Source organism: Salvelinus fontinalis, chromosome 32, assembly GCF_029448725.1.
Source record: "Salvelinus fontinalis isolate EN_2023a chromosome 32, ASM2944872v1, whole genome shotgun sequence".
Classification (NCBI taxonomy): domain Eukaryota; kingdom Metazoa; phylum Chordata; class Actinopteri; order Salmoniformes; family Salmonidae; genus Salvelinus; species Salvelinus fontinalis.
The window spans coordinates 30,558,665-30,575,168 of NC_074696.1; the positions used below are offsets into that span (position 1 = coordinate 30,558,665).

The window sequence follows — 16,504 nt, forward strand, 5'->3', positions numbered from 1 at the left end:
GTGGTGGGAAAAAAACTCTAAATTGGGCTGCCTGTCGAAACACATCCTTACTGCCTTGTGTATTTGGTATATCAGTTGGGTGTATGTTTGGCTATGTTTAGACACCCAGTCCAATTCTGATCTTTTTTCACTAATTGGTCTTTTGACCATCAGATCAGCTCTGAAAAAGAGCTGATGTGAAAATATCTGATGTGATTGATCAAAAGACCAAATAGCGTGGGAAAAAAATCTGAATTGGGCTGCCTGTATGAAAATGCAGTCATCATCACTGTTTGCTTGATTGATCATGTTCAGCTGCATGTCATTGTGATGTCATAACGATAGCCCTCTTGTTTGGATGAATTTCTTAAGTCTCTGATTGGGAAGATCTCAATTGCTTACTCTTCGCATCCTCTCTCCTTGTCTCCTTCTCAACCCCCATTGGATGAGAAAGCCAGAGGTCCCGCCCCTCTGATCTTCTTCTTCAATGGGTTTTGAGAAGGAGGTGAGGAGAGAGGACGCGAGGAGTAAGCAATTCTCCCCTTAACTTCTTCCTTCCTCTCTCCTAGCCTTGATTGATTTAAAATCTGTTCTCTCAACAAAGACATAAAGCTGAACGTGATCAATCAATGAGCCAGTGATTGAATGGCAATTGCAGGTTCAGGCAATAAATACACACCCAGCTAGTATGGCAATTGAGCAAGGCAGTAAGTCACAGTGGGCCTACGGTTTCAACTTGGCAACTATAGTTGTGGTGGCTTGTCTGTTGGTACTTAGATATGGCTTTTGGAATTCATTTGTGGTAAGAGTTTTTGAACAATGTTTTGTAGATCTACTACATGGGTCGTGCTTGACTTTGTTGTTCCATTTCACTTGTGTTGTACAGGCACTGAATTTCTTTTCTTAACAGGATTCTGTTGCTTTGCTCCATGTTCTCAGAACCTTTAAGATCTGCTTGTGCTCCACATGGTAAGGCATGAACAATACATTGTCATTTTTTTGTGTGTTGAAGATCAGCTTTAAAATTGAGGTGACTCATACTTTCCCTAATCTGTTTAGATGCCCAGAGATTAAGAGGCTACATGTATTCTGGCTCTTCCCAAGTGGAAGATGAACAGACACAACCAGGTGATGTCTATCCTCAGGATCAAATCAAACCAGCTTTTAGTACTTCAAGTTCTGTCCAGAGTGATGCTACTCCCAGAGAGACTGGACCCAACACCCATAACCAGGAACTATCCCTCAGAGGCTCTGCTTCAAGCTCTATCCAGCCTGCCCCAAGAATGTTAGGCCTCTCTGGCTCTATAGCCAGTAGAACCTCTGTCAGCCACAACAAGCGTCACACCCTTGCCAGTATAACCTCAGGCCAAAGTGTCACTAACCCTAGTGCAGTGAAGATGGTTTCAAGTTGGGAAGCAAAGGGAATTCAGCCCGAAACCTTTCCATTACAGCCTCTTTCTAGGAACTCTGGATCTGTTCATAATTTCCTAGGAAGCCATTTATTCAAATCAACCCCCCAGAATTCTGTGGCACAAAGTGGAATCTACCAGTCCGTAAGGGAAGTGGCTTCCACCCCTAACCTTCAAGCTCCCTCACGTGGTTCTTCAGGAACTTCATTTAGATCAGGTCCTCTGCATTTTGGGTCTACTGAAAGTGGGAGTGCAACAAATGTGTACAAGCCCAGCTTCTCTCAATATGTCAAGCCATACCAGAGCAGACATGCCTCTGCCAGTAGTGGTTCAATTTCTAGTCAATATGCCCAAACTTCTGCCCAGAGAATAGATGGAGCCTCCAGAAGCAGCAGTATCCCTATATCTAGCCTGGCGTCTATCTCCAGTCTCTTTACCCCAAGTTCTACGCCTAGTAGAAACTCCTATGGAACCTACAAGCCTGGCTCTACCCTTGCTGTAACACCACGCCAGAGCCTGTTTACCTCTAACCAGGGTGGCAGTGGTTCAATCTACAGCCAGAATATCCTTGCCGCCAACCAGAAGCCAAGCAGCACTACACCTGCCGAAAGCAACCACAGGCAAGTCTCTGGTCAGATGGGGCACTACCAGCCTAGCTATGTTGCCAGTAGTGGGCCAATCTCCATCCTCCACAGTTCTGCCCAGGCTGGCAGCTCTTCAACCTATGTGCAGAAACCAAGCAGCTCTAAACCTGCCCCCAGGCAAAGATATCAGCCCAGCTATACTCCCAATGCTATGAAGTCAATCCCTAGCTATGCCAAAGGACCTACCCAGAGCATTTTCTTTAACCTCCATGGCCCTACCCAGAGCAGTACCACCACCACACCTCAAAGCTTTGCACTGGTCTCCATCTACAACATCCCAGCACGCTACGGTGGCACTCATATCCGTCGGCTCCAAGACCGTATTCATCGTGGGCGCAATGCCTCCACTAGCCACTCCAAAACCAGCTCAAGTGTTAACAAGCCACAGCAACACCACACTCTGCCTGCCAAGCAGGAAGGCCCCAGCACTACCTTCGTCCAAGTCTCACGCTCTACTAGATGGGAGCCCAGAACATGACTAAGTGAGAGCTGTAACCACCAGTTGAGGTGATTGGTGTTTATTGTTATGCTGCTTAGCCTGTTAGGTTTACACACGCAGCTTATTGATCTTTTTGCCACTGCTCTTGACAATGAGGGGGGGATCAGAATTGGGCAGCCTGTCATGTTTGCTTGTTACTAATCTACTGGTTTGTCTTCTAGGTGCTGAGACCATGAAGTGATGCCAGGCTTTCTACTTCAATGGTTTTTAATAAATAACATTGAATCTAATCCAAGTTCAGTCTCGCTGTTATTGTATCCATTAAGTTTTTTTTATCAGACAAATCTTTACTGGTAAATGTCTGCTTGGTCCAGCAGGACTTTTTGTATGCTGGCATTTGATAAGATGTTGCATGACTGGGCCTCTACAATGAGCCTGAAACTGTTGGGCTTAACATTTAACGATGCTTCATTCACCCCCTGCAGCTGGGGAGACCCAGAGCACACTTCAGGTTCTAATGCAGCTTGACTTAGTTTGTGTAACAACCATCAAAGTGGATTATGTATTTTCTTCCAGAAACTCAATCATATTTGACCCCTGATATCTTGTCTTTATGTTAGTGCCAAAGTCCATGACATTTCTGATCTTCATGTCCCCCTTATGAGCCCTACATTTTGCCTTAATACCTACCATTACGTTAGCATGACAAATGTACTATGACTAGGAGTCACACATGGTCAGATGGGAACTCCTGGCCCTAACTATAAGACTACAGGAATAGAATGGCAGTGTTGTCATTGAGGTATTTGCATGTGTGCTTTATAACCCAGTGTCTTGGTTTGTCGCACCTGGAATTTCACTTTGCAAACCTACGCTGAATGTCACAAAAAAAATTGGGCCTGCTTGACCAAATTGACTCAGACTATAACTGGGTAGTATATTACCCTAGCCACCAGTTATGTAGGACGCTTCTCTAACATCTGTCTGGTGGGTGTTAATCTGTTAATGATAGGCTCATCAATGTCCAGTCCTGGAGGAGCTGGTGTGTTTGTCATCAGGCCTTGTATCCATGAGGATGTCTGTCCCACTTTCACCCTCATCTTCTAATCAGACGCACAGCATTGCTAAACCACTTAGGTTCAGATAGTATTCAGTCACTCCAAGTCTTCCTCTGTGCCTGGCGCAGTGGAACCAATAGAATAATCCCAAGAATACAAACCCATATCTGGCATTCCACACAGGCTCAAGTGCAAAGTATTTGAAAGATATCAAGTAGTTTGATCAAAGGTCTGACTAGTTAGCCGTGGAGTTAAGATTCAGAATGTTTCCTTACGTTTGAGATGTTAGATTATTGTTGACCTGTTTGACATTTACAGTGCGGTGTATGATGAGCCAGGAAGGGAACAGATTTACCCCTGTCACAGTTAAATGGAGAGACAGCAACACCTCGTATGCATTGACCAGCCATGTGTGGTGGTTCAGATAAAAGCTATGCTATTTCCTGCCGAGGAAGTAGCGGAGGCACAGAGGGAATTCTTTTAGGAGCTGTTTCGTTTCCTCTCTTTTTCCATCACGCCTGGGAACATTCATAAAAGAGAAAAGAACGTGAAAGAAAAATAAATAATAGAAAGAGAAAAATCTTCCTTCCACTGGTATCAGCAGGAACTATCTTTGTGACAGAACATTTAGACGGATTCTAGATTTGCATGAAGAGGAAGGTGTCATAAATCATACTGAAAATGAGATCTATTAATCAACAGAGGACGGAGGTGACTGTTCTCTCTAATGGGACGATGACTGTCAGGTCATTGAACAATCTGCTTCACCCATGATGTTTCATCATAATAGGCATACTGTACAACGTACATCTTGAGCTCTCTTTCCATCTATCTCTCTCTCTGGCTCTATGCCAAGTAGTAGAAGTGATAGTAGTAGAAGTAGTAGTGATAGTAGCAGTAGTAGTAGAGTTGGTAGCAGTAGTAGTGGTGATAATAGTAGTAGTAGGGATTGTAGTAGTAGTGATAGTAGCAGTAGTGATAGTAGTAGTAGTAGTAGTGATAGTAGCAGTAGTAGTGGTGATAATAGTAGTAGTATGGATTGTAGTAGTCTTGATAGTAGCAGTAGTGATAGTAGTAGTAGTAGTGATAGCAGTATTAGTAGTAGTAGTAGTGATATTTGCGCTAGGTAGGCTTCATTGAATTGTTCGAGGTTGACAGATGTACAGTATATGCCTCCATCACTGACTGTCCCTGTCTGTTACGTGTTTTAATGTCAGTAGTAGAATTCAGAGAGAGAGGTGCGACCGTCAGCACAACACCAGGCAGGTGGTGTCTCCTCTCATCTCCTCTCTGGAAGAATTTACCCTTTGACCTTCAGAACGTACTTCTCCTCCCAGCCAATCAGGTGCTTCAGATCCCTGTCGGGCGCGCCAGGCCCCCTCTCGCTTCGGCATCTGGTCGTTGTGGGGAAGAAATGAAGGTAATAATAACCTGAGATATAACGAGGCATAAGACTCCTCCCCCTACAGGCGAGAGGTCAAGCTACCTATAGAGAGCCATGCCTACCGCTGTGACCACGCAGATCAAAGATTCATCATCAGAAATGACAAGTGAAGCAGAGCCCTGTCCAAGTCTGTCCCAGAGTTCTAGCATTACACAAGCATTTATTTCAGCCACTATAATATTAACTACAATAATAGCTGCCAACTCTACATCTAGATTTTGAATTGACCACAATAACAATAATTTTACATATACATTTGTGTCATTTTATTTGTGCATTTAAAAGGTCCCAATTGACTCAGTAAACTACGCATACTGGTAAATTGATATCTATAATCACTTCACAAGACAGATACGTGCTGTGTGAGGAAACGAGATGCCCTCTCAAATCGAGAAAAGGAGATGAATAGATCTGAGGACGTGTTTCCGGGACAGTGATTAAGCTTTGTCCTGGAGAATCTCCATTGACCAGGATTTTTAGTCTAGGACTAGGCTTAATCTGTGTTCGGGAAACCATCCCTAAGATTATTATCCTTATTCACTGAGAGATATCCCCAAGTGGGCCTTTAACGAGAGAGATCACAGTGGGCCTTTAACGAGAGAGATCACAGTGGGCCTTTAATGAGAGTGAAGGGGAACTGGTCCCTGATGTGTTGAGATGACTGCTGCTTCCAGATGAATTTATTGTTTTGGTCTTTAGCCCTTTGTCCTCACAGCTTAAATCAATACTAGATATCAGACCATTTATTTTATACATTTTTTATTTAACCTTTATTTAACTAGACAAGACAGTTAAGAACAAATTCTTATTTACAATGAGGGCCATTGATGCATGAATTAGATGAAGTCTAGGATAGTAAAACAGGAAGGAAAAAGGATATTTTTGATTTGATTTGGGGATACCTAGTCAGTTGTACACCTGAATGCATTCAACTGAAATGTGTCTTCCGCATTTAACCCAACCCCTCTGAATCAACCCCTTAATCCACGTTTTGTTTAGATTCAGGGTTACAATTAGGGTTAGGGGTTTGGGGTTAGGATTAAAGGTTAGGGGTTAGGGAAAATGTTGAAGGGGAATCAATTGTTTGATCCCCACAAGGATGTGTGTGTGTGTGTGTGTGTGTGTGTGTGTGTGTGTGTGTGTGTGTGTGTGCGTGCGTGCGTGCGTGCGTGCGTGTGTGTGTGAGGGAAAAACTGAATGTCTAATTAATAACTGCCTAACCTCATCCCCTCTAAACAACCACAGCTACAACAGAACATAACTTCTTACAAGCCACATGGCCAGATAGACAGACAAAGGAACCGTCACACACATACACACACATGCTTCCACACACACTTCTCAGATGAATGGTTGTGTGAAGACTTCAGAGGGAAGCCACATTAGTGTGGTTTCAGTATTTCTCTCCGCTTCACATGACTGTTTTTGTTTTTACCAAATGCCTATGTTTCTAACTCTCTGAGCGCTCAATCCCCTAGTCGACCAATCTGTAGTGAATGGAAGTCTTGTGATAATAGAGGCATTGTATTACTTTTAGGTAGGTAGAGACCATTATGATGGAATGTACCCCGCCATAAAACCCCAACACATACATATCCAGGCCAGTCTTAGGATAAAGCAGAGCCCAACACTTCAGCAACAACCAGAGCCTGTGTGTATAAGGCTGTGTTTACTCAGCCACTCTGTGTGTATAAGGCTGTGTTTACTCAGCCACTCTGTGTGTATAAGGCTGTGTTTACTCAGCCACTCTGTGTGTATAAGGCTGTGTTTACACAGCCACCCTGTGTGTATAAGGCTGTGTTTACTCAGCCACTCTGTGTGTATAAGGCTGTGTTTACTCAGCCACTCTGTGTGTATAAGGCTGTGTTTACTCAGCCACTCTGTGTGTATAAGGCTGTGTTTACACAGCCACCCTGTGTGTATAAGGCTGTGTTTACTCAGCCACTCTGTGTGTATAAGGCTGTGTTTACTCAGCCACCCTGTGTGTATAAGGCTGTGTTTACTCAGCCACTCTGTGTGTATAAGGCTGTGTTTACATAGCCAATCTGTGTGTATAAGGCTGTGTTTACACAGCCACCCTGTGTGTATAAGGCTGTGTTTACTCAGCCACCCTGTGTGTATAAGGCTGTGTTTACACAGCCACCCTGTGTGTATAAGGCTGTGTTTACACCCTAAGCCACCCTGTGTGTATAAGGCTGTGTTTACACCCTAAGAACCCAAATCAGCTTTTCTTCCTATATCCAATCTTTTTTTCTGACTGTCCACACTCCATTTTGCATGTGAACAAAATATGATTTGAGTATTAACACTGAGAATATATAGATATTTGGATGAGCAATGTCGCAGATACAGTATAATATAATACAGTATATGCATATGAGATGAGTAATGCAAAATATGTAAACATTATTAAAGCGGCCAGTGATTTCAAGTCTATGTATATAGGGCAGCAGCCTCTAAGTTGCAACTGATGGTTATTTAACAGTCTGATGGCATTGAGATAAAAGCTGTTTTTCAGTCTCTCGGTCACAGTTTTGATGCACCTGTACTGACCTCGCCTTCTGGATGATAGCGGGGTGAACAGGCAGTGGCTCGGATGGTTGTTGTCCTTGATAATCTTTTTGGCCTTCTTGTGACATCAGGTGCTGTAGGTGTCCTGGAGGGCAGGTAGTTTGCTCCCGGTGATGTGTTGTGCAGACCGCACCACCCTCTGGAGAGCCCTGCAGTTGCGGGCGGTGCAGTTGCCGCACCAGGCGGTGATATAGCCCGACAGGATGCTCTCAATTGTGCATCTGTAAAAGTTTGTGGGGGTTTAGGTGCCAAGACAAATTTCTTCAGCCTCCTGAGGTTGAAGAGGCGCTGTTGTGCCTTCTTCACCACACTGTATGTGTGGGTGGACTATTTCAGTTTGTCAGTAATGTGCACGCTGAGGAACTTGAAGCTTTCCACCTTTTCCACAGTGGCCCCGTCGATGTGGATAGGGGGGTACTCCCTGTGGATAGGGAGGTGCTGTTTCCTGAAGTCCAGGATCCGCTCCTTTGTTTTTTTGAGGTTGACTGAGAAGTTATTTTCCTGGTACCACACTCCAAGGGCACTCGCCTCCTCCCTGTAGGCTGTCTCATCATTGTTGGTAATCAGGCCAACAATGGCAAGTTTTGAAGAAAAAATAAATCATTCTGAGCAAGAAAATCTGAATCTGATCTGAGCATCCAGACAGAAGTCACATATGAAGGATCAGGTTTGTATCAGGATTCATATCCACATATGGAGGTGGAATAAAGCTGAAGTCAAAAGATCAGATTCCATGTGTTTTTTTAATCAGATAGGTTTCAGATATGCAAATATTTGGCAAAAGATCTGAATTGTTCTAACGGTGTTAACGCAGCCTTTGTGTGTGTCGATACAGCCGGCCCTCTGCTTTAATGGGTGTATTGCTTCAGCTGTACCAACTTCTCTCCCACCTCCCCCTGCTCTTCCACCCTCTGGCAAACACTATTAGCTACCATTGATCAATTGAGCACCAGAACAATAGATGGGCCAATCCCTCTGTGGTTCTGTAGCTGTCTATTGTCTCAGGACTGTTTTGACATGCTGGACAGGATACACTAGCCTGGTCCCACATCTGTTTGTGTGTAGAGCTTACTGTCGCTACACCAAGCTATAGAGATACAGATACGGCTGGGTCAACATGATATGTCTATGGAGGGATGGTTAAATGAGTGAAGGGGAAGAGGAAAGCCCGCGCTTCAATTTCAATCAATTGATGGAACTATGGCCGTGGACATACTGTGATAAATATGAGAGTCACCAAATGTGAAGGAAAGGAATCTTACAGTAACATATTGTATGTTATTTGTATGCTGATTCTAACTGATTGTGGTTCCAATGAGGTGCTGGTCATGTAAAGGGGGTTGGGATTGACTTCTGTCGCCGTTTGCTACGACGGTGTAAGACTTGGGATAATGAGTGTTGCTTTGAAACCAATTGTGCTCCACTTCAACATGTCATGGGTTCGTTCTGGACAGAGTCAGAGGCTAGAGGGGCTACAGATCTGCCACAGAAAGGAACCACCGTGGACCAGAGAGAGAGGCAGAGAGAGGAAGAGAGATGCTTCGATAGAGTGGAAGCAGGGGTGAAGAGAGGGGTAGAGAATGAGAAAATGTGAGGGAGGGAGGGAGAAAGAAAGGGAGAGAGGAGGAAGAGAGACAGAGAGAGAGAGGGACAGAAAGAGAGAGCGAAAGAAAAAGAAAGTTGCTCCTCCTTCTCCAGAGCTCCGTCTGTCTGTTTGCCATTACATATCCTGCGGCCAAGTGGATGCCACTTTGTCTTTGTCGTCATGCCACTGACTGTTGTGGTCTCTTCTTTTTTTACATGTTCAATTTCTCACAGATGTGGGATTCACTTTTAAGCCATATTCTCTATCATAGCGATTAAACCCAGTTAATGGCGCCAAGATGTTCCCCAACAGAAAGGACTCATATAAATGGCTAATTGCCTGAGAGGAACGTTTTCAAAAGTAACTTAGAAACATAAAAATATTTTTTTCCCTTCTTTCTCTCTCTATTTAATAGCCAAACCGCATAGCAGAGATTAGTGAAAATAATAAAATATCAAAGAATGAAAGTTGCCTCTTCCAAAGCTGCCCAGTGGTCTTGCAAAACTTTTGTATCATTCAAGTCGTTAAAAAAACCCAGCTTTCTTGCTTGAAGCGGAAAAGAAGAAATAAAAAGCAAATTATAAACCAGGGATTTTCTCTGTCAAACAGGAACTTCCCATGTGGGAGAGAGAGACATGGAAGTATTTTGATTGCCACATTCTAGAAGAGACAGTGCTATCATTGTGGCAATCATTTCTTTGTGGGGGATGTAAACATGATTTTTCATCATCATACAACACAAAACAACAACAACAAAAAACAACAGCTAATTGGTTTAATTTGTCTTATGGTTTTAACTAGCTAGGCTGTATTCCTCTGTTGTATAGAAAGCGATGGAGAGAGACATTGCCAGTTTATATTGAATCTATTTCTCTCTCTTTATCTCCCCATCTCTCTCTCTCTCTCTCTCTCTCTCTCTCTCTCTCTCTCTCTCTCTCTCTCTCTCTCTCTGTCTGTCTGTCTGTCTGTCTGTCTGTCTGTCTGTCTGTCTGTCTGTCTGTCTGTCTCTCTCTCTCTTTCTATCTGTCTGTCTGTCTCTCTCTAGCTCTCTGACAATCTCTCTGCTCTTCCTTCCCTGCCGTGACAACCTTGCAGCCCAGCCTATTGAAAACTGACACCATTGATTTTTCAAGACAACAGTTGTGGCCAAAGCCAGATAACATAAGTCCGTTAATCGAACCCAGTCACAGATCCACCCAATAATAACCTGAGGGGTAAGTAATGACCAACAGTCACCAATCTCTGTCTGTCTGCTTCCCAAATTGCACCCTATTCTCTTTATAGTGCACTACTACATTCATTCTCATGCTTTGCTCTTGTCATGACACATTGCATAAAGGCAAATGGAAATAGGCCTACTTCTCATGGATTTCCTTCCCAGTGGCAGTTATTAGGAATGATGACACTTCACTGATAATGGCTGCTGTATCAGACTGCCAGACATAGGCTGTACCTGAAATGGCACCCTATTCCCTATATAGTGCACTACTGTCCATCATCAAATGTAGTGCACTATAGGGAATGGGCATCGAAATCAAATCAAATTCTATTTGTCATATGCATCGAATACTTACAAGCCCTTAACCAACAACGCAGTTTTAAGAAAATACCCACAAAAAAAGTAAGAGATAAGAATAACAAATCATTAAAGAGCAGCAGTAAATAACAATAGCGGGGCTGTATACAGGGGGTACCGGTACAGAGTCAATGTACTGGCACCGGTGTTGAGGTAAGTGAGGTAATATGTACATGTAGGTAGAGTTATTAATGTGACTATGCATAGATAATAACAGAGAGTAGCAGCAGTGTAGAAGGGGGAGGGGGCAATGCAAATGGTCTGGGTAGCCATTTGATTAGCTGTTCAGGAGTCTTGTGGCTTGGGGGTAGAAGCTGTTTAGAAGCCTCTTGGACCTAGACTTGGCGCTCCGGTACCGCTTTCCGTGCGGTAGCAGAGAGACGTCTATGACTAGGGTGGCTGGAGTAGTATACTAAAGGGAACAGGGTGCCATTTCAGACGCACCCTAGTCATGATTGTGGGAGAAGCTAGCTGCTATCACATCACAAAGCATGTTAGCATGGGAGGACAATGCACAGTTCACAGAACACGCCATTAGCTAGAGGCTGTCTTTGTTTTGTTGTTGTAGTAGCCTCAATTGCTTTCTCTTCTCAGTGTAAATGGCCACATAGATTGGGTTCTGCAACTTGGGAAATGTATATTTGATACACAATTCACTTGTTTGACCTGAAGACTTGCCCAATTTCACAGTACCATCCATGAACATAAATGAATAGACAGACTTAAAAAAAATACTATACCTTTCAATAATACTTTATTTGGTCATTTTTAGCATGCAGCACAATTGGCTGACTCTAAGTGTGTAACCAATGCTGTATTATTACTACCAAAGAGATTTGAATAACATTCAATATGATAAAGGATAGGCACAACCCCCACCCCCCATCTCTCTCTCTCTCTTCCTCCCTCCCCCTCTCTCACCCTCTCTCTCAAGTTATTTTCTCTCTCTCTCGCAGCACTCCCTGCAATTAGCAGTGGAGCTTTGCTCGTAGTTAGGTCTTTCTCTGTGACACGTCCTACATCACCACGGCCACAGAGGGAGTGAGTCAGCTTTTGTGCAGGAGGATAATGAGGAACAACACTGTGATGAGAGCCAGCAGAGTCAGAAAGTAATGTCAAACTTTGTTCAATTCAACCACAGCAAAGCAGAGCACCTTCTTGTTTTATGAAGTTATTGTGTCTGTTTGAAATGGTACCCTAGTCCCAACATAGTGCGCTACTTTTGACCAGGGCTATGGCAAAACCAGGCGGACACTTATAGGCTTTTATCTGAAATATATATAAAAAAGGAAAACCTAATTCAAATATGCCTAGAGAATTTCAAGTTTGGTTAAAAGGATTCGACACAATGTGCAGGCTTTCTGATTCAACTAAAAAACATGCAATCAAAATGAAAACATCAAATGGAGTTAGAAATCAATAAGAAATGTGTTCTTTGTTGTTTAATTCTCCCTCTAGTTTCCCCACAGCAGACTGAGCATTAACCTGGGACCAATTATCATGACAGAAACATCGCAGATCATGACAAAGAGCACATCTCAAAGAGACCCGGACCCCCTTCATATCTACGCCCAACCCATTTAAGTCAACTATCACTACACAAATTAGTCAAAAACACTGTTTACAGTAGAGGAATTAAATATAATTGAAGTGTAAAACAAATAGTATATTTCTGTTGTAGAAGACAACAACAGTTCCTCCATGGCACTGGTTAATAAGAGCAGAACAGGCTTTGGTCTCTCAATGAAACTACTGCTGCCTGCTCTGCTGCTGGCATTCCAGACTCATCTGTATCTTATCACTGAAAAATGTCCCTTAAACAGAAAAAGCTGCAGCTCCAGCCAGGCTTTCCTTCCTTTAAAGAGAATGGCTTGTTGTCTTCAAGGAGGAGGGATTGCTTTTGGTTCTGCCACATGCACACCCAGCTTCAGCCTCAGCCCTATAGCCCCAGTTACAGCCCTATAGCCCCAGCCTCGTCCTGGTTCTCATCATCTTGACAATAAAACTAGAGAACTTAAAACAAAGCACATTTTCATGAAAGAGGGTTTTGAGATTTCCGTTGCTGGATGACTTTGGCTGTGCAGTGTGAACTGAATGAACAGTCCTTTTTCTTCTCATCTTATCTTTGATAAACTCACATATCTATTAGGTGAAATACCAGTGTGACGTCACAGCAGCAATATTTGTGACCTGTTGCCACAAGAAAAGGGCAACCAGTGTAGAGCAAAAACCATTGTAAATGCAACCCATATTATTTATTTTTCCCTTTTTTACTTGAACTATTTACACCTCATTACAATACTGTACATAGCAATAATATGACATTTGAAATGTCTCTATTCCTTTGAAACGTTTGTGAGTGTAATGTTTACTGCTCATTTCTGATTAGTTTATTTTCACTTTTGTTTATTGTGTATTTCACTTGCTTTGGCAATGTAAACATGTTTCCCATGTCAATACAGCCCTTTTCAATTGAGAGAGAGAGTTGCTTTTAGGAGAGCTTAGAGGAGAGGTTCTCCTCCCTTTGGAATGCTATGGAGACTAATCTGCTGGGATTCCTTTCAGGCACCCTGGGGCAGATGGATAGAAGACCAAAGAAATGCTCCTCAGTCCTGGGGTGAGCTGGCCCTCAGAGTTCAATGAGAGATTGTCTGCGTCCCAATGGCACCATATTCCCTTTATAAGTCCAGTACTTTTGACCAGGGCCCATACAGGGAATATGGTGCAATTTCAGGCATAGCCATTGTGCATAAGCTTCACAGGGGTTGGTGTCACACAACTTGCAACTCATGAGCTGATTAATTATGCTGTATGTGAGCTTGGTAGCAATAGTATATACATTTACAAGACCTCCTCTCAAAGAACAATACTTAAGTAAAATCATAGCAGGTGAAATGTATAAGAACAGTCTTCAGTTTCATTACTTCAGCTTCATGAATTAAGTATATTCATCCATATCTGTTCTGTTCCAAGAATCATAACATACATAAATGATACTGTCCAAATGTAGTTTCACTCTTTCACGTGACACTTCATTCTAGGACAGACAGAGAAGCCCCACTTTTAAGAGGGGGAAATCAATGTAGAAGAACAGTCAGTCAGTCCCCCATCCATACAACAGTTCTCTTTCACTGTCAATGCCCATTTGTTAGCCATGGGTAATCCCCAGTCTCAGACGATGTGTGGACTGAAAGTGAGGACTGGTTGTGAAGGACTACAGATGAGAGAGTGCATGCTTTAATCATGGACAAAGCTACTAGGAAAACAATAACAATACTCAGTCATATACTTACTGTATGTTTATATTTACACACAATTCACATGTACAGTTTTTACATGATCTTATCAACTTATAAATGCAATAGAACATTTTTTTTTGATTATGAAAGAAGGATCATGGAAGCCCCTTGAGGGTCCTATCATCAAATGTCTGCTGTGGTGGAGACCTGTGAGAGCCTGGGGTCGGAGTCGTGCTCGTAGCGGTAGTGGTATCCCTCCAACACCTCCGTGCACGCTTCCCGCATGTCATTGATCCTCTTCTTGATGCCCTGCCGGTTGAGGTAGAGGACCAAGAGGAAGACGAGTCCCACGAAGCCCAGGACGATCCCAAGGAACACGTAGGAAGTCTGGAGGGCCAGGTCCGCCCCCTCACCCACCATGTGGCATCCCAGGGCCACCCCGTCCCCGCCCGCCCCAGCCTGTCCAGCCGCCAGCCTCAGCAGAGAGGTGTTCCTCATGTCTGAGGGGAAGGCACACACCAGGCCCTCTGCGTCCCCCACATGCCCCTGGGAGGAGTTGAGCCAGGCAGCGAAGGGCTCCATGCCACAGATACAGGTCCAGGGGTTCTCCCCTAGAAGGAGTCTCACCCCGGGGGGCAGAGAGGCCAGCTCAGCCAGGCCCTCCTCCTGGACGGTCCGCAGAGCATTAAGGGTCAGATCTAGCTGCTCCAGAGAGTCCAGCCCAGAGAAGGTGCCATTGTGGAGGGCCACCAGGGAGTTGTTGGCCAGGATGAGCCTCCGCAGGCCCCCAAGGTAGGAGAAGGTGTGAGAGGGCAGGTAGATTAGCCTGTTCCCTGACAGGTCCAGGGTCCGGAGCTCAACCAGGGTGGACCAGCGAAGAGACATAGCCAGGTTCACGAGAGAGGAGTGGTTGTAGAGAGCTCGGCTGAGGTTGAGCTCCCTGAGAGTGTGGCCCGGAACAGTGAAGGCCTCTGGGTTGATGACAGCCAGCTGGTTGGAGCTCAGGTCCAGAGAGCGGAGGGAACGCAACCCAGAGAACGTCTGAGACTCTACCTCTGTTATCCTGCAGGGAGGGAGGGATACAGAGGAAGCAGAGGATGCATAGTCACTCATGGTCTATAATAACAGTGGCGCAGTGGTCTAAGTCATTGCATCTCAGTGCTTGAGGCGTCACTACAAACACCCTGGCTGTATCACAACCGGCCGTGATTGGGAGTCCCATAGGGCAGCGCACAATTGGCCCAGTGTCGTCCGGGTATGGCCGGTGTAGGCCGTCATTGTAAATAAGAATTTGTTCTTAACTGACTTGTATAGTTAAATAAAGGTTAAATAAAATTAAAAAGGCACTGCATCTCAGTGCTAGAGGTGTCACTACAGACCCTGGTTCGATTCCAGGCTGTATCACAACCAGGGTAGGTCATCATTCTAAATAAGAATTTGTTCTTAACTGACTTGCCTAGTTAAATAAAGAAAATAAAGAAAAATTGTAAGCACATGGTTGATTCAAGTTTACCCAACATAACAGGATGTCATTCATCAAAGGCTTCATGTTAATAAGATGCATTCAAAAGTGTGCGAAAATATATATAGACAGACAAACTATGACATTTTTGCTATAATACATTGACACATCAAATCATGAGGCATATATAAACTTGGGCAAATAAAATTAGGCCAAACTAGAAAACAGTTTTTTTTTGTTTTGTTAGGCAATGTTTCTCTTACCTATTGTTACTCAGTGACAGCGTTGTTATATTGTCCAACCCTTTGAACGATTCCGGTCCAATTCTGCTGATCTGGTTTCCCGTTATGAACAGATTCCTCGTGTACCCTGGTATCCCAGACGGGACACTCCGCAAGTCTTTGGAAACACACTTCACCGTGTGAGCAGCTTCGGAGCATTCGCAACGAAGAGGGCACCCGGATGCGCGCGCAGAAATAGAACAGAACAGCGCACAGAAAACCATCCGAAGAGCCAAATCCAGCATTTTTGAAAAACAGGCTACGCGATACCAGAACAGTGATAAATATAGTTTCTATACATTGAAAACAAAAATGTATTCTATACAGAGCGAATTACACTTATCGAAAATGACTTGATTGCCATTTCAAAAGAATAACAAACTCAACCTTCTTGCCTACTTCTAAGCGCGACAAAAAAAAACTACAGCGCATTGACTGTGCACATTAGCTATATATAAATATATATATATCCTACTGCCGATGAGAGTGAAACGTGGAGAGAGTCCTATCGTACACTGGTCCTCGCCATCACCTTGACCCGTTCTGTTCTGTTTTACAAGTCCTGGCTGGATGGTCAACTTCTTAGCATTTCTGAAGCCCACGTGTGACTGAGAGTCAGGGTCTGATTTCCATGACAAAAGGGGATCTCTCTGTCGGGGCTGTTTGATCCCAGCAGATGCACACCGAGCGTCGCTCCTCTCAAACAATGAAATTAAAGCACCATCGCATCGTAGGCTACAATCTGCGGGGAGGGGCTTTTCAGCTTTCCTCTCACCCCGTCCGGAGTTTTTCTGTCCTCCCACTTTAATTAACAGCA

The 16,504-nt window shown here is 44.0% G+C and overlaps 2 protein-coding genes across 2 annotated transcripts; one reads left to right on the forward strand and one right to left on the reverse strand.

Moving 5' to 3' along the window:
- Nucleotides 1-667: 667 nt before the first annotated feature.
- LOC129830551 (uncharacterized) lies at nucleotides 668-2,761 on the forward strand. Its single transcript, XM_055893122.1, has 4 exons — nucleotides 668-781; nucleotides 890-948; nucleotides 1,039-2,539; nucleotides 2,693-2,761. Exons 1-3 carry the CDS (start codon nucleotides 759-761, stop codon nucleotides 2,508-2,510), a joined length of 1,554 nt encoding a protein of 517 aa, XP_055749097.1. The 5' UTR covers nucleotides 668-758; the 3' UTR covers nucleotides 2,511-2,539; nucleotides 2,693-2,761.
- An 8,858-nt stretch (nucleotides 2,762-11,619) lies between these two features.
- Nucleotides 11,620-16,416, reverse strand: LOC129831068 (trophoblast glycoprotein-like). Its single transcript, XM_055894090.1, has 2 exons — nucleotides 15,670-16,416; nucleotides 11,620-15,007 (listed from the first exon to the last, which is right to left on the reverse strand). Exons 1-2 carry the CDS (start codon nucleotides 15,930-15,932, stop codon nucleotides 14,128-14,130), a joined length of 1,143 nt encoding a protein of 380 aa, XP_055750065.1. The 5' UTR covers nucleotides 15,933-16,416; the 3' UTR covers nucleotides 11,620-14,127.
- Nucleotides 16,417-16,504: the final 88 nt, after the last annotated feature.